Genomic DNA, 27,529 nt, shown 5'->3' on the forward strand with positions numbered 1-27,529 from the left:
TATAATATATATATATATTTATAAAATAAATTAACAATTTTAAATAATATAAATTATTAAATATAAATTGTTAAAATTTTATATAAAACACTTAAAATAAATAGTTTACTAAAAAATAATATTTATTATTTGTAAAATATTAAATAAATAAAGTTTATAATCAAATTATTTTGTTGTCAAATAGATATTTAATATAATAATTAATTTTAGATTAAATCTAAATATTTTATTAATGTTATATTACTTAATATAATAACAATACAATTAATATATAAATTTCAGTATAAAATGACAATTATTTAAAATATTTTTTGTTAATTAATGATCTCTGAACCACTTATTGCACAATTATTTGAAAAAATTTTACTATATATAAAATTACTTAAGATTATTAATATATTATAGTATTAAATTTTATCTAGGACTTATATTTTTTTAAATAACGCCTTATTTATTTTATTCATATAAATATTGAAAATTTTACAAACGTACAAATATATACATATAATATATATGCAATTTATAAATATATTATTTGTGTAAACATTATTTTTTTTCAAATACTGTATTGCATTTTATTAAAAACAAAATCTAATAAAAGTGTTTATACTTTTTTTAATGATATCATAATAGAGTATTTGAAAAGGTAATGTCTACACAAATATTTATAAATTGCAAATATATTAAACATTTTTTCAAAAAGAGTATTTTTTATAGATTTTATTTGCAGAATCAAAATATAACAAAATATCTAAACATAAAAAATATTTTAATTTACTTATGAATAAAACTTGTAATTATTTTAGTATATCACATATTTACACTTAATTGCTAATAACATATCCGTAGAGTATAATGTAATTTATTTATAAGAGATTGATTTATATAAATAATAAATTGAGTATCAATGCAACAAATGCTATAAAACAAATTATCATTAAATTAATGTAGATATAGACATGAAATACAGTATTTTAACGATAGTGTAACAACTGGTACCATAAAGTTCATGTCAACACAATTACAACATTTGTCACTTAATCTTTTATGTTAGGATATAGTAACACAAATTACATTAAGTGACATAAAAAGTAATAAATATATTAAATTATTTTCACGAATTCCTGAAAGGAATCCGTATATGCATTCTATAAGTCGGTCTGTCGGTCTGTCGGTCTGTCGGTCTGTCGGTCTGTCTGTCCCACGAGGACATAGGTTCGAATCCAGCCTCAGCTACGATTTTTTTTGTGTTTTTTTTATTTTTATTTTATTTTTTTTTATTTTTTAAGTTTATTTTTAAGCAAAAAAAAAACAAAATGGAGTCGAATAATTAATAAAAAATTTTTTTGTTTTTTTTTAAATTTTTTTTAAAGTTTATTTTATCAGGAATATAAAGAAAATAGTGTCAAAATTTTTTTATAAAATATTTTTTTTTAATTTATTTTAATTTTTATTTTAATTTTTAAGTTTAGATTTGTGTTAATAATCCTAATAATGTAAGGGATCTGCATTTAAATTTAATTTATTTTAATTTTAAAGTTTAGATTTGTTTTAAATAATCGTTATAATGTAAGTTATGTGCATTTAAATTTTTATTAAATTTTTAATACTTAAATACTAATGTTAAATATATACTTGTTTGAAATGAACAAAATAGTATAGAATTATGTGAAAAATTAAAAATATCTTGGTAGTACTTTTCCATAAACTCTGACGTAATAGTAAGTGTAGTACGTTTATAGTAATTTTCCATGAACTCTGAATTCACAGTAAGTGTCATACTTTTTTTGTAGTTTTCCATGAACTTTGATGCATAATATGTGTCGAACTTTACTTGTAGTTTGCTTTGACCTCTGATGCAAAATACGTGTCGAAATTTAATTGTATTTTGGTTTGACCTCTGATGCATAATGTGTGGAAATTTACATGTAGTTTGGTTTGACGTGTTGTGCGACTGTTCAGTAGGAAGACTGCTATTTCTGCAGTGACCATCATTCAACAGTCTGGCTTGGTTGGCTAAGCATCATCTACAACAGTAAGAGTAAGTTGTTATGACTAATTTATAAATTATTTATTAATTTTTGAATTTATCAACAGATGGCATTAATTGACGAATGCAAAGTATGCTATGTCGTAACGGTGCAGCTGATGTCCGAACTTTTGTGTGAAACATGTGAGCATCACATTTGACAGAGAAGTTTGTACAATGTTAAGAATGGAGCGTCATAAAGGCTTCATTAAACTTGTTTGTATTGTGTAAACTTTGGGTGGAACTAGAAATTTTGGACTAAAATGAAGAGTGACAACAGATAGAGATATTGGATGACGAACATCCAGTCCACCAACAATACGTCTTTGAGAATGATTGTATAATCTTTAGGCACCAATTGACCACAACATGTACTATCCGCATCCTACATATTGTTCTGAACAAGAGGAACCAATGTTTGCATAAAACGATGACGATTTTCTGTTTGCACCAAATGAAGATAACATCAGAGTCGAATCTCAAGAGATTGCCACTGACGAGGTCAACAATATTTCACTTCAAAACAATCCATTTATATTTGAAGACGATATTGACTTCGCTTGGGTTAACGAAATCATGGTGGTAACCATTGAAGACAACATTGAAGTCCTAACAATCGATGACGCTGAAAATGATCTCATTACTTCAAATTTAATGACTTATCTCGAATTCCTGAAAGGAATACGTATATGCATTCTATAAGTCTGTCGGTCTGTCGGTCTGTCAGTCTGTCAGTCTGTCAGTCTGTCAGTCTGTCAGTCTGTCGGTCTGTCGGTCTGTCGGTCTGTCGGTTTGTCGGTCTGTCGGTCTGTCGGTCTGTCGGTCTGTCGGTCTGTCGGTCTGTCGGTCTGTCGGTCTGTCGGTCTGTCGGTCTGTCGGTCTGTCGGTCTGTCGGTCTGTCGGTCTGTCGGTCTGTCGGTCTGTCGGTCTGTCGGTCTGTCGGTCTGTCGGTCTGTCGGTCTGTCCCACGAGGACATAGGTTCGTATCCACTATCCGCTACAAATTTTTGTTTGTTTTTTTCTTATTTAAGTTTATTTTTTAGAAAATTGAAGAAAATGGTGTCCAAAAATTAATTTAAAAAATTTAGAATTTTTTTTTGTTTTTTTTTTGAATTTTTTTGAATATTGATTTTTTATTTTTTCGTTTTTAAGTTTATTTTTTAGGAAAATAGTAGTTTATTTTGTAATACTGAATCATTTGATACCCCACATGACTATAGTTGTTTATTTTGTCATACTAAATCTTTTGATACCCTACATAACTATAGTTGATTTTATTTTATCATACTGAATTTAATTTTTAATTATGATTAGGAATTCGTGTGGAAATGCTTTCTAGCATTCTCAACTGGTTATTATTATATACTGTATTTATTCAAAATTATCATATATTGTGTTTATAACATTTAAATTCTTGTTTAAAAATATTAGTTTATTTTAATGTCAATAAATTAAAAGTATAAAAATTTATATATTTTAATACTGTATATAAAATAATTATAAAATACAGTACATACTATTTAAAGTATTTTATAATTTTTAAAAACTTTTTTTAATAAGAATACAAAAAAAATAAATACTCATTTAGTGTATATTTTTCAATTAAATTTCTTTCTAACATAATTTTAGTTTATTGTTAATGGTCATTTTATGATTGTTATATTATAATTTATAAATAATAACATTATAATTTCAATTACAATAATTTCTAAAATTAAAGTATAATTTTTTCATAATTTTGTCTTATCATAACAATATTTATTATAAAATATTCATTATTATGATAGTTAAATTATGATATTTTAAATGACATTTAAAAATAATGATAATGAGTATAATTAACTAAACAATTAAGTTTTAGAATTTCTTAATTATTGTTTTAAATACTCTAAACAAAAATAACTAATTAGTAGTAAAAGTTAATTTAATTTGATATTTATTTATTTTTAAGTCAACAGATAAGTTGTTTCTTTTCAAAAATTAATAAAATATAAAGTTGTTTAAAATAAATAAAAATTAATTTTATACATATTTTTATCGCAACAATAATAACATTACTTATAATTAATTATAAGTAAAGTATAACTGATTTATATAATTGTATTAATAATTTTCATTGTTAATATTTATCATATTTATTTGTTAAGTAATTCATTTAAATTAATTTTTAAAATAGTGTTTATTAGATATCATATTAGAGGCAATAATAATTATAGGGTCGTTGTTATTGATAATTATTTGATGAAACTTACTTTAACTAAACAAATTATTAATCGCATAGTTATATATAATATAATACTTATTATTTTTATCTAATTTTATAATTATTTATACATTATAATTGTGGCTAAATAATTATTTTTTAAAATCCGACAAATTAATTAAAATAGTAATATTACATTATTTTTTAGCTTCATATTTATTTATTATTTTTTATTAAAAATAAGGTTAGAGAAATCATTATAATAACACTATTGTTGCTATTATAGACCTACTTTATCCCTATTTACAACTCTAAAGATTTTTATATTACTTAAAATAATATTTAAATAATTAATTGATTAGAATAATTAAGATTTTAAATAAAATTATTGAAAGACAAATACACAAATTTTATTGTTACGAATGTATAATTATAGTAATATATAATTAAATACAAAAATGATAATCATTAAGTTTACTAAAATTTAAATTATTTCGCATTTAAAATATATAATAAAACATACATTAAAATAAATTTAATTGCCATTTATTTTTAAAAGTTATTTACTTGTAATATATATTCTATTTAATCTGAAAGATAAAAATTGTTATAATTACGTTATAAAATTTGTAGTAAATATAATATACTGTATTTGGTAATATAATATAATAGTTATTAGTTAATTTATAGTAGTTGTATAACATAAAACTTTTAATAATTTCTATAAAAATAAACGTAATATATTACAAAACTGCTATATTCTAATCATATATTCTTTAAAAAATATAATATAATTAAATATTTTTTATTATTTTAAAATTTCATGTTTTCTATTTTACATTTATAAGTTGACAAATTAATTGAATTCATATTTAATATAAATATTTTAAACTATTACTTATGAATATTTAGTATATTTTATATTAATTTATTTTATTTAATGTTTTATGAATATCTTATATACAGTAGATATAAAATTATTTTAATTTTACATATATTATTTGTACTTTTTTAATATACACTATATACTGTTTAATGTTATTAATAATTAAAATTCATCAAATTTATTAATTAATTATATTATTTTAAATATTAAAATTGTTTTAATTTTCACTACTTATTACATTTATAATCATTGACTAATTAAAAATTTATAAATTAAAATATAATGTTTTTTTAAATATTATTATTATCACAATAATGTTTATTTATTATAAAACATATAATATTATAAAGTTTTTTATATTTTAATAATCAAATTACATATTTATGTTGATTTTATAATGACTTTAAAATAAACTAATTAAAGTAAATCAAATCTTTATATATTTTAATGAATAAATAATTATTAAATATCTTATTTTTACCACAAATATTACAAATGAATACAATATTTATTTAATTATAACTAATCTAATAATTTTGAATTTTTTCAGTAATTAATTGTCTGCCACTTCTGTCTGAATAAACATTGTTATCATTAGATATTTCACCACTTCTTGCAATTCTTGTATAATATTTTAATGTATTTAATATAGATTTCAAAAAATGTATGTTTTTTGGTGAACTGATTGTCGATTTCTTGTTGAGTGACTCGTCATTGTAATGATAGGCCGCATCACACGGGTTGGCCACGTAGTCCCTGTTTGCCGAACGCTTACCAAATCGGGGAGGTTTTCGTAAGTCATAATCTGAACAGTCCAAATCCAACTGTCCTCTTATTACTACTAATTGACTATTTATTGCTAACAATATCAGCAAAATAGCCACCATTTTAGATAACATTTCTTATTGTTATTTCAATTTGTATAAATTGAATTTGTTTTAATAAGTTGTATCTGAAATAAATTAAGATAAATTAACTTTAGAATTGAAATCTATACTTTTATTTTTAAAAAAATTAGTTAAATAAATCTATCAGTTATTTGATTATGTAATTATTACATACAATTATTGTATTTTTATTAAAATATTTAAAATAATTGATATATAAATAATGATTTTTCAATAATGACCAATCAACAGTTTTAAATTTAATATTTTTCATGTTATTTACTATTATATATTTATTTTATAACTTAATTTATTTACAATAAGAATACTTAAAATTAATTATAATAAATTTAAATTAAAAATATTATTATTTTAAAGTAATTAACATATAGTTTTGTAAAATTAATAACATTATAAACTTATATTAAACTGTTATTAACTAAATATTGATATATTAGCAATATATATTAATTTTATTTACAAATTTTTTTTAAAAAAATCATATTTTTATATTTATTATCTGTCATTTAAATTTAATTATATAAATAATATTAAAAAATCATTACTTACTTATAATATATATATATATATATATATAATTTAATAATTTATTAAAAATTTTTAGAAACCTTGAAGAATGTATATTAATGTAAATTTGTACTTAAGATTTAAAAATTAACAATTTATAAATTTGTTTGTAATATTAAACTTGAAGCTAATGTTTAGCAAATTAGAGTCAAATGTAAACTGACGGACCTTTTCTGTGGGTTTATAACATTATATTTGGTGTAATTCACAACAAAAATGTAGAATTCTTTATATATATTATATATATTTAACTGATGAAAGATTTAGTCATTTTGCAAATCAAACTATAACTACACTCAAACTCTGTAAGGTATAACTTACCTAACATTTTGGTCATAAATTCAAACAGATATCTTACTACTATTAATAATTTGATTATAATGTAGTTATAATAATACTATCTAATTGTATTTGATAATAAACTATTTTATAAATATCTTTTAGATATATAAAACATATATATATATATATATATTATATATAGTAAATTATTAATTACCTAAATAATTACTATGTGTTTCGAAATTATTTTAATTAATTAATATAACATTATTTATCAATAAAAATTGTTGATTTCTATATAATAAAAACTACAATTTTATTGAAATAAAACATAGAAACATAGTTTATTATTATTTATGAAATATTACATATTTTATTACTTTATACATTGGTTTCATTGTTTTTATGGCTAGTTTTTACATTGTTTTCTTTAGGTATAATCAAATTTCTTTATTAATTATTTATATTATTTATGGTTACTTTTATTATGTGTTACATAACTTTATTGTTTTATCATATCTCTGCACTAGACATGTAGTGTATGTTTTTACACTTTTAGCAGTTAAAAAATATTTTTAATATTTATATGTTTTTGGTGTAACTTAATAAAGAAAAATTATAATTAGTTTTGTGACACTAAAAATGGACATCGACTGTAAAATTTCTAAAATATATTTATAAAGATTAAGGTATGTTTGATAGTATTACTATTTTGCATTATTTGTGTTTTAATTTAATTTTCAATTTATCAAAACTATAGTATTATTTGACATTAAAGTACTGAATTACACACTCGTTGACGTGTTGTTTGATAGTTAAGCTGACAAATAAATAAAATCACTAAAAGATGAAACAAATTTTGAATTATTTATATATTTATATATACTGTAAATTTGGTTCGGCTTTTCAAAAGCTATATTTAATACAATAGTTACGATAAATTAAATATCAATGTTTACTTCTGTTTATGTTTTTATATAATTCAAAATAACTGTTAACTAAAATTTTATTTAACATTTTTCAATCACATGCTGTGCTTTTCAGTTGCAAATGAATTGATTTAAAGCTATTTATTCATTAATTTGATTTCTAAAAATATAAGATTTTATACAATAGATATTACAATATATTTAATAAAAATTTGTTTTTTATTTTTTAATAACTTATAAAATTTCTTTAAACAAAAGTTATTATTTTTTTTGAAAATTACGATTAAAAATATTTTTTAAAATTGCACAGAATTTGTGAGCTTATTTGATAATATTTATAAATAAATTTTATAAAAAGAAAAAAACATTATAACTTATAGGTATATATTTATTGAAACTATAGCTTTTTAATATTGACACAAACAAATTATTTGAATACTATTGATATAATAATAAATTATATGACTGATAATCAAACAATTTTACTAATATAATATTAATAATACATTATTAATAGGCAAATGTTTTAAAGATTTGTTTTTTTTAAATTTTTGAGTTAACTTTTAATTGTTTGTTGTATTATATAAACTGTTTTCATTATTAGTGGATAAGACTGTTGTAATGATTTCATAGCCGACATATTGACAGATAGTATTCATCAATAACTGAATCTTTGCCATCAGTTTCAGAATTGTCACTTCATTTACAACAACAGACGGAACCCATTGAGTGATTGCAAAATGAATGTCAATTCAATAATTAATTCACAGATTTACTAAATCTTATATTTTAAATCAAATGATAATTGATATTAAAATTTTAATAATCAGAATCCATTAAATTATAATTTCAATTAAGATATAAATAACTTTAAAAACACTTAAAACATAAATGTGTTTAAATGTTTATACAGTATACAAAACTATTGAATATTTATTTACATTATTTAGTCAATTAGAGATGTACTGTAAAGTTATCAAAATTTATATATTACTAAAGTTTTATTTAACAATAGATTTCATGAGTTATTTACAAGAAAACTGTATTTATTTTTTAATAAATTACTTAACAATTGGTTGAATCAAATGTCTCGTGAAATGTGTTATTAAATGATTAGTTAGTGAACTAAACATCACTTTATTCTTTAATAAAAATTCATTGCAATAGTCAGTCATATCTAAACCAACAAAACTTTATATTTTATGTTTTAGTCTAAAGTATTGATTTAACAAATTGCTGTAAATATGGAAATCAATTCAATGAGAGTTTTGTGTCTAATTATAGTAATTGTTTTGTCGATGACATTGATTGTGGTATCAAAAGAAAATCACAATAATATTTGCAAAGATCCGTACATTCATTCGGCGGATCGGTTGCCAAACGACACGATTCGCATCTATCGCGACAATTATTATTGGGAATTGATTGGTCTACCCGATAGAGTGGCCTTACCTAAAGGTCCCTATAAAATATTATTTGATTACATGGGTCCGGTCACACAAACGAGTGCTATTACGACTATAGTGGGCGGAAAATTCAATGGCAATGTATTCAAATTTGATAAGACTCGGTATTGGCAGTGGAAAGCCGATGGCAGACAAGTCATTGGCCAGAAAGATGGCGTAGACATGAGTAAAGGAAACTTTCCTCCCGAAGGATTCAATTGTGTTTTCAATGACGGCTCTCTTGATAAGCGATGGCCCGGACCGCGGATGATAGCATTTAACGGAATATATGTGACCTATTGGAACACCAATTTTTTGCCGTTCAGACCAATTGGTAAAACAAATCCCGGATATAAAGGCGGCAATTATGGCGAAAAGTTTCCGCCAGACATCACCGCTTGTGTAGCTTTTAAAATGGACAACAAAAAGACACCGCTTTGGGTCTATCTCTTCAAACGTGATAAATACTGCTTCCGACCCATCACTGATGCAAAAGAGTGTGAGTGGCGCGACAATAGGGAACTCTTTAACTGCAATTCTCAAACCAATCAAAATACTGATAAAAATGATTATCAAGATATCGATACCATACTTATTCCGACACAAGAAACCATCAATTCATTGAATGGATCGGACAATCAGTCACCGAAAAATGAAGGACAAGAGCAAACCATAGCACAACCCGAAGATAATGTTAATCCAAATACAAAACCAGAGGATAATATTACTACAAATCCAATACCAAATCCTCAACCGGCAGATAATACAACTTCCGATTTACAGCCGACTGATATTCCTAATGGCACGTCCACTGAAGCACCCACTGAAGCGACAACTGTAGCTCTCACTGAAGCTACTACTGGAGCTAATACTGAAGCTTCTACTGAAGCTTCTACTAAAACGTCGGGTGCTTTGTGTTTATGTAACCAAATGTGTTTGTCTTTCATTGGTTTTGTTCTGATATTAAACGTATTTCTTAAACATTTTTATTTTTAGTTAGTTTTCTAATTTATACTATATTTAATATTTTTATTTAGCATAATATTAAACTAAATTTTTATCACATTTTTTTTTATTTTATAAGTTTTTTAAAACTCTTTAATTATATGTTGTAGTTTTCTATGCTATGTATATTTTGTTTAACAAATAATTTAAGATTTATTTTAAATATATATATACTCTTTAATACTCTATATATTACTCTAGAATTGATTAAATAAAATTAAGTTTAATAAAATTTATTAAATTACAACAAATATTTTTTGTTTTTGATGTGTTAAGGTATCTACAATACAATAGATGTCAATGAAATAAATAAAATTTGAATAACATAATATAATATAATAAATTATATTACAGTAAAATTAGCAAACCTTAAAACTTTACTGAATGAATAAATTTATACATTTTATTTGTTTGTGGAGGCGTTTTGAGAGTACAGTATAATGTTTATAAATTAGTGTACAAATTATTCAACGTTTAGTTTATAGTATTATATTTTATGTAAATACTGTACATTGCATTTGCATTGTATTGCATTTAATAATCTTGATATACGTGTCGATAGACACGTCTATAATTTAAAGTTTAAGGCCTCCCGAGAAACCAATGCTTCACTAATTTAAAGTCAATCCTATGGTTGTGTCCATCACTTCAAGTCTAACTCATTTGATTAGAGATTGACTCAACATTTCGAGGATTTGTTGCCAACATTTTTAAACAAATTTATTTATTAGCAAAAATAGTTTTTAGTTATTGTATAATAAAATGTCACTTACATGACATTATAATGACAATACTAATCTTATACTATATTGTATTTTTATAATATAATATTATAAAATTATTATACATCTGTATAATCTATATAAATAGACATTGTCTACTAATAACATAAGCTAAATAACAAATAAATATAGATTATATAATATCATATTTATATATTTAGTAAAGTAAACATGATATATCATACAATAAATATTGATTTTTTAAATAAATATAGAATTAAATGTATTTATTGTTATTATGAATAAGAAAATTTTATACAAAGTTATTTGTTAGCATTTCCAAAATAAATTTCTTATTTTAACAAATTGTGATTATTTTTTACAAAAAAGTGAATTATAAAATATGAATTTTATTATCATTTAAGTAATCAATGGTTTGATAACAATTTTATATAGGTTTTAAAATATTTTTATTTTACATTTAGATATTTTATCGCCAATTTTATTCAACAATAATTTATAAAATAATTTAAAATTTCTACAATTATTATTCACAAAATAAAATTTTATTTATGAAACAATATTATAATACTATTGAAAATTGTATATTAAATTTCAAATGTATTTACATCAAACATTAAATTTTTCTAAAATAAATATTATATAATTTAAATAAACTTTTAAACTAATGTTAAAATATAAATTACTATTTATCATGATAAATTATATTTTACTTTACATTAACTGCTTTATCATTCAATATTATTACAATAAAACATACAATAAAATTAAAAGACTATACTTTTATTATTTGTTTATTTATTTTACAACAAAATCTAAGTAAATATCTATAAAAATTTAATTAGTTAAAAAAATACTTCAATATACACTATTGACATTAATTAGGATAAAATTAATTTATTAGAATTTAAAAATTTAAACAATAAAATTGATCCGTTGTTGTAATCAAAACAAAAGAAAATAAAAAACATTAAATTTAACTATATTTCATAAAATAATTAAAATCAATATTATAAATTTTATTATAAACAATTTTTTTGTTAAACAAATTAAAACTATTTCTAAAACTACAAATAAAGTTTAAATAAAAATGATTTTATATAAATATTAGTATAAATATAAAGTAAAAATATATAAAATGTTATAAATATTATTTTAATTAAACAAGTCTTCAAATATTTGTATAATATTTTTAAAAAATTAAACAATAAATGCAATTGAGTTAGTTATGTGGACAGTCGTATGTCAACACAATTGTTACGTATTTTCAGTTGATATTCTTGAGGAATGTTTCGATCAGTGTTTGATATTCTTGAGGATATTTGAAGTAATGACTAACATGTGGTGAGTTTTCCCAACATTTATGAAACACTTTAACACCGGATGCCTTCCAGCCTTCAATAGTCTTGAATGTGTTGACATGATTGGCCACTTCATCGTTTCGGGACAACAATACCAGAATAGGACACTTGAAGTCAGGCCTATGTATTGAATTTGATGACAGAATGTAGTGTTTGGTACAGCAGTTGTAAAATATCTTTAAATGTGTTTTCATTGCCGTCGATATAAACTTCTGAAGAATGGAGTTATTGGTCGACGCTTTTGATAAACCCATTGCCGCCTCATTCACATCAATAGCCGAGTCGTAAACAATACCTTTAAATCAAATATTATAGTATAATAATATCTAATAAATTTTAATATTAATATTATTTATGCTAAATATTTAAATGGTATATTAATAAGTTTTATTTATATATAGTATTATTATAGTAGCATTTTATATATAATAATATTGTATAATATGTATACAAAATAAAAATAGTAAAACTAGTTAAATACTAAACAAATAATTAATTACATCAATATTTCATTATTTAAAATATATATTTTGTATAACATAACAATAAAAAATTTCAACTTAAAAATAAAAGTATTTATTAATTAACGCAAAATATGCTTTTAAAATACTAAAAATTAAGATATATTATATATGTAGAGTTCGGTAAATAGCCCAAAGAAGAAAGGTTCACTAATAAATTCATTTCAATTTTCCCGGAAAATAAAGCAAATATTTTTATTTTCTCTTTTTATTCCGTTATTTTATATTTCAATAATAAAAAATTGAAAACTAAGACTTTTAATATAAATTTTATTATAATATTTTGTGTTATTATTTGTTTATACAGTATATGACAATTTTATTTATGTATTTTTAAACTTTATAATATGCTAGTAAGTTATATCCCTAAATTAGTTATTTATATTGTATTTATATAAGTTTTATTAGTCTATTATTTTTTATTTTACTACTATTATTTTTTAAACTTAATAATTATTAAATAATACAATATTTTTAATTTTTAGATTGCAATCATTGTAATTTTTCAAGTACTAAATGTTTATCATATATTTAATTTTAGAAAAATTATTGGGAACTTATTGGGAGATTAAAGGGAAATTATAGGGAATTTACAAAAATTTGGAAAAAATTGTTGTTTATAAAATGCAATAAAAATGCTACACCCACTCTATACCCCCTGAAATCTTTTGCAACCCTGATATAATATATTATATATATATATATATAATAATAATAATAATATATATATATATATATATAATAATAATAATAATAATAATAAATAAGTATTTAATAGTAAATTTAGTAATTTTAATGTTATATTATTTATATAACAAGATTTTAACTCTTTTTGAGTTTTTATTAATGATTGTTAATGATATTTAATATTTTGAACTATTGATTAACTATTCAATTAACTTTTAAATATCTTAAGATAAATAACTTTTTTGTTACTTTAATAATAATGATTAATAAATTAAAAAGATAATCAGTTTAGCATTTTATATTAATAGAAATATTTTAATAAAGATTTCTATCAAAAATTTAATCAAATCAATAAATATAATTAAATAAAATTTAAAATATTTATTTTACATTTTATCGCTAATATCTAGTATAAGAATTAATTCAAAATATTTCAAATTTATTAGACATTAAAAATAAAATATTTTAACTTCATCAAATTTCTGAAAAAACTATATAATAATTAATACTAAAATTAATTAATTATTAACTTCAATAAAAACTAAAAACATATATATGAAAGTATTTTTTAATAGTTAATAAAATATTTCTAATTTTTATTATAAAGTTTAGATATATATATTTATATATATATAGTGCTATATAAAGAGTAATGTTTATTATATTAATAACTAGTGTCTTGATTTCCAACTAAAAAAATTATTTTGTCGGTTCAACGCTTATAACTGGGACTTAGTATGTCCACCGAAGTTGACCAGTGGACGCTATTTCCGAAATTTTATTATAACTATAAATAACTATTTGTTGGGTTAGCAATTATAAAAACTTATAAATAATTATTTCATTGATTTTGATAAATATAAGCATTAAATTATAAAATATTGCACAAATATATGTAAAAACAAAAAGTAATAGTTATATAAATTATATAAAATGTGTAAACTGTTATCAACTCATATTACTTTTTTAACAATAGAAATAATTAGTTTATTTATATAAACCATTTTTGTAAATATGCTGAAAATAAGTGAATTATATATCAGTTGAAATATTTATAAGAAAATAAATAACTATTTCAATAACTATTTGGCTTTTTTGTCAACTATATACAACTATTTAATACAGTTTAAATAACTATTTTAACAACTATTTGACTTTTTTTAGCAACTATTATAACAACTATTTAATAGAGTATAAAAAACTATTAATCAATACACTATTAATAACACATGTTTAATACAAATACTGTAACTTATTTTATTAGACAAATAATATTGTGATTTATGCTATGGTTTAATAATTTAATAATATGGTAAAACATTCAACAAAATTACAATCTCTTTAAATAAGATAACATAAAATTATGACTTTTGAAATATTCAATATAAGTTTTACTGTACTTTGAATTAGTGTATAGTATACACTGTATACTGACTATTAATTTTAAGACTATTTTTTATAGAAATAATGAATAATTTTTGCAAAAGTTTATAAATTTTGCAATTTAGTTTATTTATTTTAGTTATTAATTTTAATTATACCAGTTATTTATTCATTATATTTTCTTAATTATTTACAAGTTTTACCAACAGTTTGACTGTAAGTAAGTGTATTTAAAATGATTTACTAAAATTTTAGGTCAAATTCTAAAATTGTCACAAAATTAAATCAATATTAAAGCTTTTCATAATTTCATAAAAATTATATACTATATATATGATATATATATATATATTGTATAATTCAATGACAATTTTTATTTTAGATAAAATCATTTTATATTTTATTGTAATTTGTTTTTAAATTATGATTTTTTATTTTAGAAAAATATTGTATTGATTTTAATAATAATATTCTTTGACATAAACCCTTCAAATATACGATTAAAAAATCAATAATTATCAAGGATTTTACATTTGCATTAAACTTAATATTAGTAATATTAATAATAAGAAAACTAACAAATTTATAATAATGATAATTTTATCTAAATTTTAACACTTTCTAATGATGTTCAAAGTTTAATATTTTAACTTGAAAACACAATTTTTATTGAGAGTTATTAAAATTACTTATTTATTAAATTGATAATACAGTATATATATAATTATGTAATATACAGATAATTATATCTAAATGACAATACCTTTAAGGGATTGTTGTGTTTTGTGGTGAACCGTTTGGTTTTCATATTTTTGTAAGTGGACAAACACTTCCCCCATTTGGTAGGCGCCCACAGAAAAGGCATGAAATATAAATGTTGAATATTTTGTTTCGTTATCTTTGAGAAAATTGACGATATCCTGTGCCACGATATGACTGCCCCGACTCGGTATAAGAAAGTCAAGTACTTGTATCTTAACAGTCAGTACATCAAAACCTTTTTGTATGTATAGTTTGCGATATTTATCCAAATGTCTTTCTTTGGCAAAAAGCCACGCAAACAGCACAAGTAGTTGTCTTTTGACATCCCTGTCCTCACTGTGATTATCTTCACATGAATAAAATGTTAGGTTTTGACTTATTGACAACTTTTCCTTTTGAAGTTGGCTCTGGTATATAAATGTTTATAAAGTTAATATAAGCGTTTAATATAAATGTAATACAATATCAATAAATAAAAGACTAATTGTCTATTATATACAAACTTATCGATTGATCTAATTGTTAGAATAATTAATGACAATTATTAACAAATTGTCACTTACTTGTCATTTTTTAATTTATTTTATTCATAATTGATCAGGTAATTAGTTAAACGGTAAATCAGCTTAAATAAATCAATAAAATATTAATATTTTTATTTTTATGTGATTTTTCAAATTTGCATAATTTTTTTAAATATTTACCACTTTATTAACTAAAACTAAATGTTAGAAATTAATATTGTCAATATATTATTAAGCATTTATTAAATAAACATTTAAAATTATTTATAGATATATGTTATAATTACATTTGTTTAGATTATATCATAAATATTTTACTCAAATAAAATCAAAGAAAATAAAAGTAATTTATTATTATTATATTAATTATAGTTAACATACAATTAAATGTATGTTAATTTTAGGAAAAAAATCTATTTGAATATTATAAACGTAATTATTATTTTGTATGCTAAATGAATATTGAGAAATGAAATGTTTGAAGTAATATATTTTAAATAAAACTAAATATTAAAAAATAATAAAGCATTTGAAAATTAATACTCATAAAATTATTAATTAAAAAGCTTTTAATCTCTATTATAAATTTATTAACTCCTACTATGAAATATAATCCTTAAGCTTTATTGAAAAAATAAATAATTTAAAAATACTTACTTGATTTTGATGTGAAAATGTTGTATAATTGTTGAATTTAATAATTGACTTTCTACTCGTTGCCCTAAAATAGTAATTATCACATAATATTTGTCGTTTTATTATAAGTGTCAAAACTGATAATTTTGATGACATTAATTTGCGATTATGCTTATTCAAATAAAATAATTATTATTATATACATATATATTTATTTATAAATAATTTTTATAGTGTTATAAAATTTAAAAAATGTAAAATAATGCAAACTTTTACTTTTCAAATACGTTTAATTACTGATAGAAATTATTGAATAAATTATTTAGTTTAAAGCAAAAGTTGAACTAAATATGAAATTCAACATAACTATAGAGGAAATGAAAAGTTATTTTTAAATAACATGAAAATAAGTAGTTTTTAATAAAACTTATCAAACTATTTGGGCAAATAAAGCGACAGATCCGGCAATTAAACTAAACATATATTTTATATTTAAAGTAAATATTGTAAATTATATATAAAAATTTTAACCATTATTTTAATATTTATTAAAAAGTAAAATAAATATACGTAGACTCGTTGGTGTAAATAAAAAATATGGTTAAATTGTTTAGTTTTTTAGATAATAATAAAGAAATTATTTTTGTATTAGTCATACCTTCGGTGATAAATTAGAAATAATGATAATAAAAATGAAATGCAAACAAAAATTATTGAATCCATTGGATGAAAGTCAATATGAATTAAAATTTAATTAAAAGCTCATGTGTTTACTTCACAAAACAAATAGTCACACAATTTATTACACAAAATACACTTTATATAAAACATTGAATACATAAAATTTACAAAACATTTTTCCAGTTTTTCACAAATAATAAATAAACATTTTATGACATTACAAAAAACCTTTATATAATTTTAAATATTATATAATCTTTATATCATATAACTTGAAATGACATTGATTAGCATTGAATTTATATATCATCAATATCTGAATCTTGATTTAATGATAGCGACTTTACAATGCATTAAAAACTATTTATAAAATATACATATAATTATTTAAAAAGTTATAAATTATTAAATAATTATAAAATTTGTAATTATCACGTTTCCAAAGTATAAATGAATTTAGTAAATTTCATTATATAAAACATAGTAAAAATCAGTTTTTAACTAATACATATATATATATAACTATTATATATATATGTATGATATAAACTTAAGATTTAAAATGGAAGTCAAAAAATAAGAATTTATTTATATTTATATATATATATACTGTATATCTCTGTAAAAGTTGCTGTAATATAACGGCATATAACAGGTATACCAAAAAATATCAAATCGTATACTTCTATTAGGAACTAGTTTTGTGAACTTCAGGCTATTTTTGATGTCACATAAAAATCAGTTATAAAGTATATACAGTATAATGTAAGTAAAAGCATAGATATGAACCTCATATTTGGGTAAATCTTTACCAGAGGACCAGTCAAGCCTTTATTTCATAGTATATAAAAACAGGTCCACTAATTGACTTTCTTTTAGTGATATCAAACACTTGTAGTATACAAACACTTGTGTTACTGTTTTATTAACAGTAAGTGTAATATAAAGCCATTCCGCAGAGATTATATGAAATCCAATCCCACACCTGTTTTCATATTTTTGTCCTTTTATTTATTAGTTATCTATTTATAGTTTTAGATATATTCACACAATATATATATAAACAATTCATATTTACTGTTTATTAATTGCAAAACTTTGCTAAAAATATTTTAGACATAAAGATTTTTAGTCTATTTTAGCTTTTCAGTTATGTTAACTTTATTTTAACAGTAAATAATTTTCAGACAAAATAATTATTGTAAAAATTATTTTTGTTTATTTGCCACTCAATCATTTGAAACAATGTTTCTAACAATTTGTTATAATTTTATCTTATGTTATATTCATAATACTTATGTTTAAAAAAAGTAAATAAAATAACAATTTATGAATAATGACATTTCAATAACAATATTGGTTGTAATTTTCGTTAAACATTTGTATTATACAAATTGTTACTCAAAAGTCCTAAATATTTAATGTTTTTTTTAATAATTGTATTGTTTAATAAAATGATCGCCATTGTAATCCATTAAAAAATATTTAAAATCTTATTTTAAAACACATGAATAACAAAAATAAAACTTTTTTGCTTTTTATTTCCTATTGACTAAAAAATAATAATGCAAATAATAAAAAATTTTGTATATAGTATTTATATTAATTTTTATTTCAAATGATAAATTATTGTATTTGTAAATAAATAATATACAAAATCTCGTATTATAACTTTTAATTGTAAATATAAAAATAATTATTTTTTATGTGAATTGGTAATTTTGTATTTATTAATAATATTACTTAATATTATTAGTATATATTTTGCCATCAGGAAAACAGACTAATTTTATTTGAATTATTAAATGATTTATTATTTGAATGATTGCATTAAACGATTATATTCTCATTTTTTATATGTTAATAAAATTAGTTTTTTAATTAAATAAATATAGATATCAATAGAAATATAGCCTAATTTTATTGCTTATTATGGAGTAATAAATATTAATTTGAAAGTACTGTGAGACTGGCGATCGTACCAATCAATCAATTTCATGACTGTCTATAGGATTTAATAGACCGTAAGTCAACAACAAACTAAAAACTAATTAAATTAGCAATAATTTGAATTTTTAGTAAAAGTGAAATCCATATATAAAATGTTTTTATCAAAATTTTATACACTAATTACTATTTATAAAATTTAATTATTATAATAGACTTAAAACAAAACAAGAATATAGAGTTATTATCATTATTATTAAAATTGCTGAATATTATTATTATTTGTTATTTCGCTTTATGGATAATAATGTATAATATTTTTATAAACATAGTTATCTTAATTATTTCCTTAAATAATAATAATAATAACTGAATAATAATGACTTTAAAACTTAAACAACATTTGATTGCCTTTATTGTTGTGTGTATTTTATATGAATCTGTAATAAGTAAGTATTTTGTATAATCTGTTTTATAATAAAGTGTTGTCGAAATAATATTTATATAATTATAATATATATAATTATTATTGTAATTATTAATTTAAACGTATAGTTTAAATAAATGAAAAAATGATAGATATCCACTAAATAATTTTATTATATTCACAAAATTTTACTTAATCTATAAAGTAAAGATAAATAGATTTAAATTATTATACAAATTAAATATAAATCTATAGTTAAAAATATTTTTTATTGTTATATACTTGCGGTGTAATATTACCCCATTTTCATTTACACTATTAAATAAGTTTCATTGAATGAAATTTTGAAAGAAACTGTTTAAAGTCATTTATTATAACTATTTTTATAAGTTAACATTTTAATACTATAAAATAATTTATTATAATATACTAATAATTATTATAGAAATATAATTGTTAGAAAATCTAAACTTTATTCTCATATTTATTTGTTAGAGAAGTGTGAGTAAAAATAGTAACAAAACAATTGAATGATAAAACTAAATAATAAATTATTGTATATTATAACTTATACAAATAAATTTTATATATTAATATAATTATAACTTTGATATTAAGTAGAATTTCATGATTTTGGTTAGCATTAAATGAAAATTATTTTTATTAGATAATTTTTTTTTATTTTTTAAAGATTAAATTAGATTAAAAATTATTATATTTTTATTATAATAAAAAAATTATTTTTTGTTTTATGTAATATTTAATTTATTATTATTATTTTACCGCACACTACTGTATGCTTCGTTTAAAAAATAAATTAAGATTACAAAGAAAAAACTTACTTAAGATAAAGTCAATTATTTTATAAATTTAGGTCAAAGAGGACCAACAGATAGCCGTAAATCGAAACCAAAGTTGAAACCACGTCCACGAACTCGACAACAACGGGGACGACAACCGTTTCCCGAAGAATCAACTGTTCAACGAACCAATTGTTACTTCTGTTCAGTAACTTTTGCTACAAACAAACCCCGAAGTTTGGACATCAATAACCTGTGCTATAATCCGGCCAAAAATTTTACGGCCGCCGACATTGAATATCTGACCGCATGCTCTCAAACGAGCAGATATTGCGCGGTTGACATTACTCGGGTCGGCGGCGGTCTCGTCACTATTGATCGCAAGTGTGGCGGAAGTACTTGTAATTATTTTTGCAGTAATAAGGCGTATGGCGTTGAGGTCGAGACCTGTACCCACTGTTGTCCCGGAAAGCCAGTCATCACTCCTGACCAACTCGAAGAAGGACAAGTAATCCCACCCTATAAATGCCCTTAAATTCAATGTAATGTAAAATATTTTCAAATAATATTATTGATAAACTTTAAATTTGCTAATTAAATTGCAACAAATTTTTAAAGTAAACAAAATTAAATTTTAAAAATATGCGTTAGTTTTATGTACCACTTTTTTGGTAATTATAATAAATATCTATTAGTTAAAAACATATTAATATAATTATCTAATATATTTTTATTATTTAAATAATTTTCATTTTTGTTGTATTTGATTCAAATATTTATTATTAATATATAGGCATTTTTATGGCATAAAGTTTATACAAAATATAATAATAGACATACAGTATATTATTTATATTATTTATAGTATATATTTTTATATTATGACTACACGTTTTATTTTATAACTGTTTAAAACATTAAAGAATTAGTTAATGACTATTGAAATGTACTGTATTTTAAATTATTTAGTTTATTATATAGAAAATTATTATTTAAGTTATCCATAAAATCTAAAACTTTTTCCTGAAATACAAAAAACCAAAACATTCAGACAAAATGCAATTATGGTATTACTGTACAACTATTTATCATTTATTAAGATTTATGAGAAAAATAAATAATTATAGTATATTTTCAAATGGGAAATAAATAAATCAAAATTTATATAATATTTAGAGTAAAATAAATCAATAGAATTATATTAGCCAGTTCTATAAATATAACAGCAAATATATAACGGTATATATATTTATTTATTATTTAAAAAATATGCTAAAACAATGTATAATTTCAAATACTGTTTATCTTAATAATAAGATTACAACACATTTTATAGAATATGTAAATAATATAAATATATAATAAAGTGAAGCATTATATAATTATTTGGTAATAAAAAATTTAATTTCAATAACATTTATAAACTTTCTTATTAAAATGATTATTTAGTACAGTATTTCATAGAAAACAAAATTATTTATTAAAACATTTATTAATATATAATCTAATTTATTAAAATAAAATCAAAAAACATTTTCAATATATTAATTTGTTACAAAAACATTAAACTTTAAAAAATAAAAATATTTTAAACACTGATAATATTTACATAATTTAACAAATATTATATAAAAGTAAATATCATTAAAAATAACTAAAATATTTCTTTTCTAAACTGAAATCCAAATTGAGTGCAAATATGTCGGAGACTTCGGGCCAGATCTGGTCGGCCACAGAAAAACACAGTAATTCTACCTTTTTTCTTATCGGCCATATTTTTGAAGAATTTGTTCCAATCGGGTCTTCCCTTATGCCATGTGAGGGCTGCTCTCATGTCTTGAGTTTCGTTACTGATAGGACCGGTCACCTGAATACTGGACCTCCTTTGCTGATAAGTTCCTTGAGTTATATGCATATGTATATCGAGAAACCTTTCTGTTTCGCGCCACTCCTCTTGTTGTTTCTCTAACTCAGACAACAGTGTGACAAACCATTCAAAACTTGTCTGATCCCTATTAATCCACATGAAATCAACTTTTTTAAGTTTCATAACATTAGGTGGTATAGGATCAGACCAACTGTGAGCACACTTTGGACAGTCACGTTTAGCCTCAATGTATCGGAGCATAATTGACTGTAATATACTGGCAAACGGTGTCACTCCAATACCTGTGGCTATAAGTATAGCGTGTTGTGTATGAAAAATATGAGAAGAGGGCGATCCATACGGTCCATCCAAACGTACTTTCAATGGTTTGTCTAAAATTATGGCATTCTTTAGGATAATATCTTTTGTTGGCGAAGATCTTAATTTGGTCAGTGATCTAAACGATACTTTATTGATAGGAGAAGCAGCCATTTCAATGTCTTTCTTTTTCCTCTCAATTAATGCTAGTTTTCCACAACCAAACTCATTACAGTCAACGGGCACAGGGAGTACCATAACCTTAGCATTCATATATAGATTGTTCAACGATTGGGTTTGTCTTGTATTCAAAGTAATAGAACTTTTAGTTCTTCTAAGTGGTGAATGATTTGTATCGTCATTATCATCAACAATACGATTACTACTATTTTCAATTGAACTTCTGGTGCTTATCTGAGAGATTCGCTTTTCTAATATAAGACTAGCTTTAATGGTTCCCTCAGTATTAAAGTAGTTATGTAAACGATTAGTCCATTCACCCACAGCACGGATATGAAGCCAAAGAATATCTAAAAATATTAAATCAAATAATTGTTTTAAAATAGTAATAAAGACATCAAATAAAGTATTATGTAATGTATTACCTGATTGTTCGGGTGCACTACTAATAGTCAATGGATGCCATTCATAGGGTGTAATAGTAGGGATTTGAACATAAATGTAATCTCCGGGTCGGAAATAAAAATTAACCGGACGTTTAACAATTAGTTGAATAACACGGGAGGGCAATACAACTCCCTGTTCAATGTAAGTAAGGCCGCGATCACCCGACCAAGTCTTGGTTATCCTAGTTATCCATTCGCTCACAAACACAATTAGTGGACATAAAAACCATTTCCAAAATTTCGGGCCGTGAATGAAGAGACAAATATAAAATGGTATATAAAGTAGATGTGAATAATAAAAGACCTATTAATCAGAGAAAATATCTAATTAATATAAATATCAATATAAAAATAGTTTAACATATTTTAGCAATTTTACAAAAATATTTTAAAAATCCTACTTCAAAATAACCAGATCTTCTCATGAATGGTTGCGCCGGTATCATCATTACCATTAGTATAATCAATAATAACCATCCAGTTAGACACGCGGCCCCACCAATCCATCCAATGCCAAGTCTTGTAGAAAACAAATACTGTGACCAAGAAATGGGTGTCGTTTGGGACAGATATCTGAAGTTCATGACATGCATTACAGTGTGAAAGATACTGTAGAAGACAATGAGCCAACCCATCAGTTTGTGAAAATAAACGTAATGATCGAGTGGCAGAAATTCACTCAATCCAATTGATCTCAACTTTGTAATGGATTTTCTCAGCACACATACTATTATGAAGGCACACATAAAATTAAGGCACTGGCCATTAGACCGGGCCATCATTACTAGCCATCCCGACTGTCGGTACTCATAGGCCCGATAAATGAATAAAATCAAATTAAATACTATTAATAACCACAAAAAGACAACACTTTGTATATTATTTCGGATGTAATTCCAGTTAAGTTTCAGAAAAATTGAAGTCATTTTTATTTTATTTGACAAAAACTATTTACAATATTTATTATACTTCAAAAAATTGCTTTTTGTTTGTAATACAGTAAATAGTAATTTAATTAAAAAATAACTATAAAATGAAGTTCAAACTCAATACTTTAAATGTTTGATTAATTGATTATTTGCTATACTTTTATTTTACTTTATGTACTCTACTTAATACTAAGTTATTTATAATAAATTTTAATATATTAGTAATGGTATAATAGCAATGGAAATATTATTTAATCTTTTTTAGCAAATGTTGCTAAAAATTGTCAACAAAAAAAAAATGTTTCAGTAATTTATTGATTTTATATTTCATGTGAATTTTTTATTGTTATACAAACTGATTAGATCAAATAAAATATTTAGTATTAATTAAAAAAAAACTTTTTAGCAAATTTATATACAGTATCAATAAAATATAAACTTTATATGACATCAGTACAGTAGATATTAATGTTGTAATTGATTTGAAACCTAATTTTTAGGTCAAATATCTCATTGATTTTTTTCAATAGATTTTCTAACTTTAGGCAAACTTGAAATCTCATTCAAATTAAATAATTTAATGACTCACTCTTTTTTTGTACAAATAATAATAGTGTATATACAGTGTGTGTACTTAAATCAATAGATATTCTATTTAATTAATAATCCAAAATTTCTCCACTAATTAAACAAATTGTGAACTAGTTTTTCCAGATTTCTATTTTAACTATAGTTTTGCAGTAATAGAAAAATTGGGTTTTGATTACAAATGAAATTCAAAGTAAAATAAACCAATTGATATCATATAGCATATACTGTACTTAATTTCAAAATGAAATTGAAATTGTTTGTCTACTTTTTATGAAAACTTTCCCCCAGTAGAGACCCCTTTAAACATATTTAGACAAAAGATTAACGACACCGAAATCTAATCCGTTATTATTACTATTAATTATACTAATATGTAGTCTATCATACTATACAGTATATAGTCTACTATATGGACTAACTGTCCACTAAAGATTATTTATGAGGCTTAATAATGATATTGTTGACCGGGTCACCCAATTGATGCCATAAATAGACAATCAAATAGGAAATATAACCATAAATACAATAATATAGTATAAATGAAATCAACTATAAAAGCAAGATTGAAAAATAAATTTTAGCTAATTTTAGTAACTGTATCCAATAAATCACTTAAATTTTAACTTAACAGTGACTTATAAATTATTAGTTAAAATGTATTTCAAATATATAGCATTAGTTGCAGTAATTATCCAATTGATTGACTGTTCGCCAGTTATTGAGACCAACTGTACAGCTGTTGAGTCAATTGATGGTAATGTTGGTGTCGAGTGTGAGCCTAAAGAGACAAACAATACCACTTTTGAACCGGTAGTTATTCAACAGCATTACGTCGATTTGTTTGGCGGTCGGGCTAAGCGTGATGTCAACAATACGATTATACGGCCAACTATTCGTGTGTCTGAACTCTTCATACAGAACCTGGCGGTCATGAATGAGGCAAATATGAGTGAATGTATGGACAGATTTAACTGCGAAGAAAAGTGTGAATTAATTGCTAAAGAATTGGTCAAAGAATCGCCGGAAGACACACAAGAGTTTGACGGTTTGGAGGATTTGCCGCAATATGTCCGCAGCTTTTACGAGTCCGGACGTAAAGGCATGGAATTGGGACGAAACAAACGGTGCGATGTTTGCATGCAATTACACTCCCAGTGCTCTGCTATGCAATACGAGTATACCATCCGAACCAATAACTTATACAAAGAGCTTATTGATAAAAATGTGACTCTTTTTGAGGAAAACGCACCCAAAGGTGATATGCCTTCCGATATGATATATTTGCATCAATCGATGCGTTTTCTTGATTTGGCAAACTTGAGTACATGCTATGCACGTGTCACGTGCGAAACTATCTGTCAACAAACTAAGATGAACCCCAACAATGAGGCCCCGTCTGTGAAGTCACCGATTCTGGAGAACGATCCCAACAAACCCGCGAGTGTTGATATCATACATAGCGGAGCCATTCTTGGCTATACATTAGCCTTTAATGGAGTTTGTGAGACATGTGGTATCAATTTTGCTGATTGTCGAGAGGACAGGTATGCAATTGCCCGTATGAGTGCCATCATCTTTAATTAAATTAACTAAATATTATCATAAATTTCCAATTTTATATTAAATTTAAATGAAAAATTATTTTGTATATAAAGATTTCAAAAAAATAAATTTATTATCAAAAAATTCCATTTATAATTATAATTGTTTTTAAAATATCAATATTCATTAAAATCTTATAAATTTTTAATGAAATATCATCATATCTGAGTTTTATTTATATGTTATATTAATTATTAATTAATTATTTATTTTTTATTTGATAAACAAAACAATTTAAAATATATCTGAATCTAAGAATTTTGAACTCAATGTTTAATATTTAACAACAAAAATATTTAATTTAATTTATATATATAAATGTTTAATGCCATAAATTATCATATAATGAGGTGAATGGCAAATATATACAGCTTAACAGTATACAAATAATTAATATTTTGACATATACTACTATTAACATTTACATTACATGCTTTTAATAATAAATGCATTATAAGTTATTATATGAAAATTAAGAAATAAAATTATTAAATTTAAAATTAATTAAATTAACATAAAGTATTTATCATAAGTCAAGACACCACTAATACTGTATGTTATATAAAAATAATAAATATAAGTGATTATAATAAAAATGTCTTTAATAATCAATTATTCTTTATATTGTGAGATATTTGCAAATAGAAGAGTTCAATAACATATGCATTGTATAAATACAGTATATAATAAAAAGTTAATTTAATTAATATATTTTTCATATTTTTATTAAAAATAATTGTAATGTGTAAACAATTTTGCTAATTTTACAATTCTATTATTTTGAAATATTAAAATTATAATTTTGTAGTTAAAAAATAATTAATTAAACATATTATTAATAAATGTAACAAAATTTCTGTCTTTTCAGTA

At 22.2% G+C, this 27,529-nt stretch overlaps 4 protein-coding genes across 4 annotated transcripts; 2 read left to right on the top strand and 2 right to left on the bottom strand.

Annotated features, from left to right (window-relative positions):
* Positions 1–5,709: 5,709 nt before the first annotated feature.
* Positions 5,710–10,245, top strand: LOC128960218 (uncharacterized). The gene is made up of 2 exons (XM_054306293.1): positions 5,710–5,911; positions 9,089–10,245. Exon 2 carries the CDS (start codon positions 9,103–9,105, stop codon positions 10,243–10,245), a length of 1,143 nt encoding a protein of 380 aa, XP_054162268.1. The 5' UTR covers positions 5,710–5,911; positions 9,089–9,102.
* Positions 10,246–12,230: 1,985 nt separating this feature from the next.
* Positions 12,231–17,027, bottom strand: LOC128960229 (transmembrane protein 53-A-like). Its single transcript, XM_054306304.1, has 3 exons — positions 16,893–17,027; positions 15,713–16,118; positions 12,231–12,653 (listed from the first exon to the last, which is right to left on the bottom strand). Exons 1-3 carry the CDS (start codon positions 17,025–17,027, stop codon positions 12,265–12,267), a joined length of 930 nt encoding a protein of 309 aa, XP_054162279.1. The 3' UTR covers positions 12,231–12,264.
* Positions 17,028–22,349: 5,322 nt separating this feature from the next.
* LOC128958138 (NADPH oxidase 5-like) lies at positions 22,350–24,605 on the bottom strand. Its single transcript, XM_054303956.1, has 3 exons — positions 23,939–24,605; positions 23,517–23,841; positions 22,350–23,441 (listed from the first exon to the last, which is right to left on the bottom strand). Exons 1-3 carry the CDS (start codon positions 24,461–24,463, stop codon positions 22,381–22,383), a joined length of 1,911 nt encoding a protein of 636 aa, XP_054159931.1. The 5' UTR covers positions 24,464–24,605; the 3' UTR covers positions 22,350–22,380.
* Positions 24,606–25,685: 1,080 nt separating this feature from the next.
* Positions 25,686–26,641, top strand: LOC128960240 (uncharacterized). Its single transcript, XM_054306315.1, has one exon. The coding sequence runs from the start codon at positions 25,712–25,714 to the stop codon at positions 26,639–26,641; it is 930 nt and encodes a 309-aa protein (XP_054162290.1). The 5' UTR covers positions 25,686–25,711.
* The last annotated feature ends 888 nt before the right edge of the window (positions 26,642–27,529 follow it).

This window comes from Oppia nitens, unplaced genomic scaffold, assembly GCF_028296485.1.
Source record: "Oppia nitens isolate AA-2021 unplaced genomic scaffold, nextdenovo-longstitch-racon4-pilon3 scaffold13_pilon_pilon_pilon, whole genome shotgun sequence".
Taxonomy (NCBI): Eukaryota; Metazoa; Arthropoda; class Arachnida; order Sarcoptiformes; family Oppiidae; genus Oppia; species Oppia nitens.

Excerpts from the sequence above, each read along its gene's own strand:
- LOC128960240 (XM_054306315.1), top strand. The coding sequence starts at position 25,712 with ATGTATTTCAAATATATAGCATTAGTTGCAGTAATTATCCAATTGATT.
- LOC128960218 (XM_054306293.1), top strand. The coding sequence starts at position 9,103 with ATGACATTGATTGTGGTATCAAAAGAAAATCACAATAATATTTGCAAA.
- LOC128958138 (XM_054303956.1), bottom strand. The coding sequence starts at position 24,463 with ATGACTTCAATTTTTCTGAAACTTAACTGGAATTACATCCGAAATAAT. Across the intron at positions 23,842-23,938 it reads GAAGATCTGGTTATTTTGAA|GTCTTTTATTATTCACATCT; the intron begins GTAGGATTTTTA and ends TCTGATTAATAG. Across the intron at positions 23,442-23,516 it reads TAGTGCACCCGAACAATCAG|ATATTCTTTGGCTTCATATC; the intron begins GTAATACATTAC and ends TAATATTTTTAG.
- LOC128960229 (XM_054306304.1), bottom strand. The coding sequence starts at position 17,027 with ATGTCATCAAAATTATCAGTTTTGACACTTATAATAAAACGACAAATA. Across the intron at positions 16,119-16,892 it reads CATTTTCACATCAAAATCAA|AGCCAACTTCAAAAGGAAAA; the intron begins GTAAGTATTTTT and ends TTTATATACCAG. Across the intron at positions 12,654-15,712 it reads AACACAACAATCCCTTAAAG|GTATTGTTTACGACTCGGCT; the intron begins GTATTGTCATTT and ends TTTGATTTAAAG.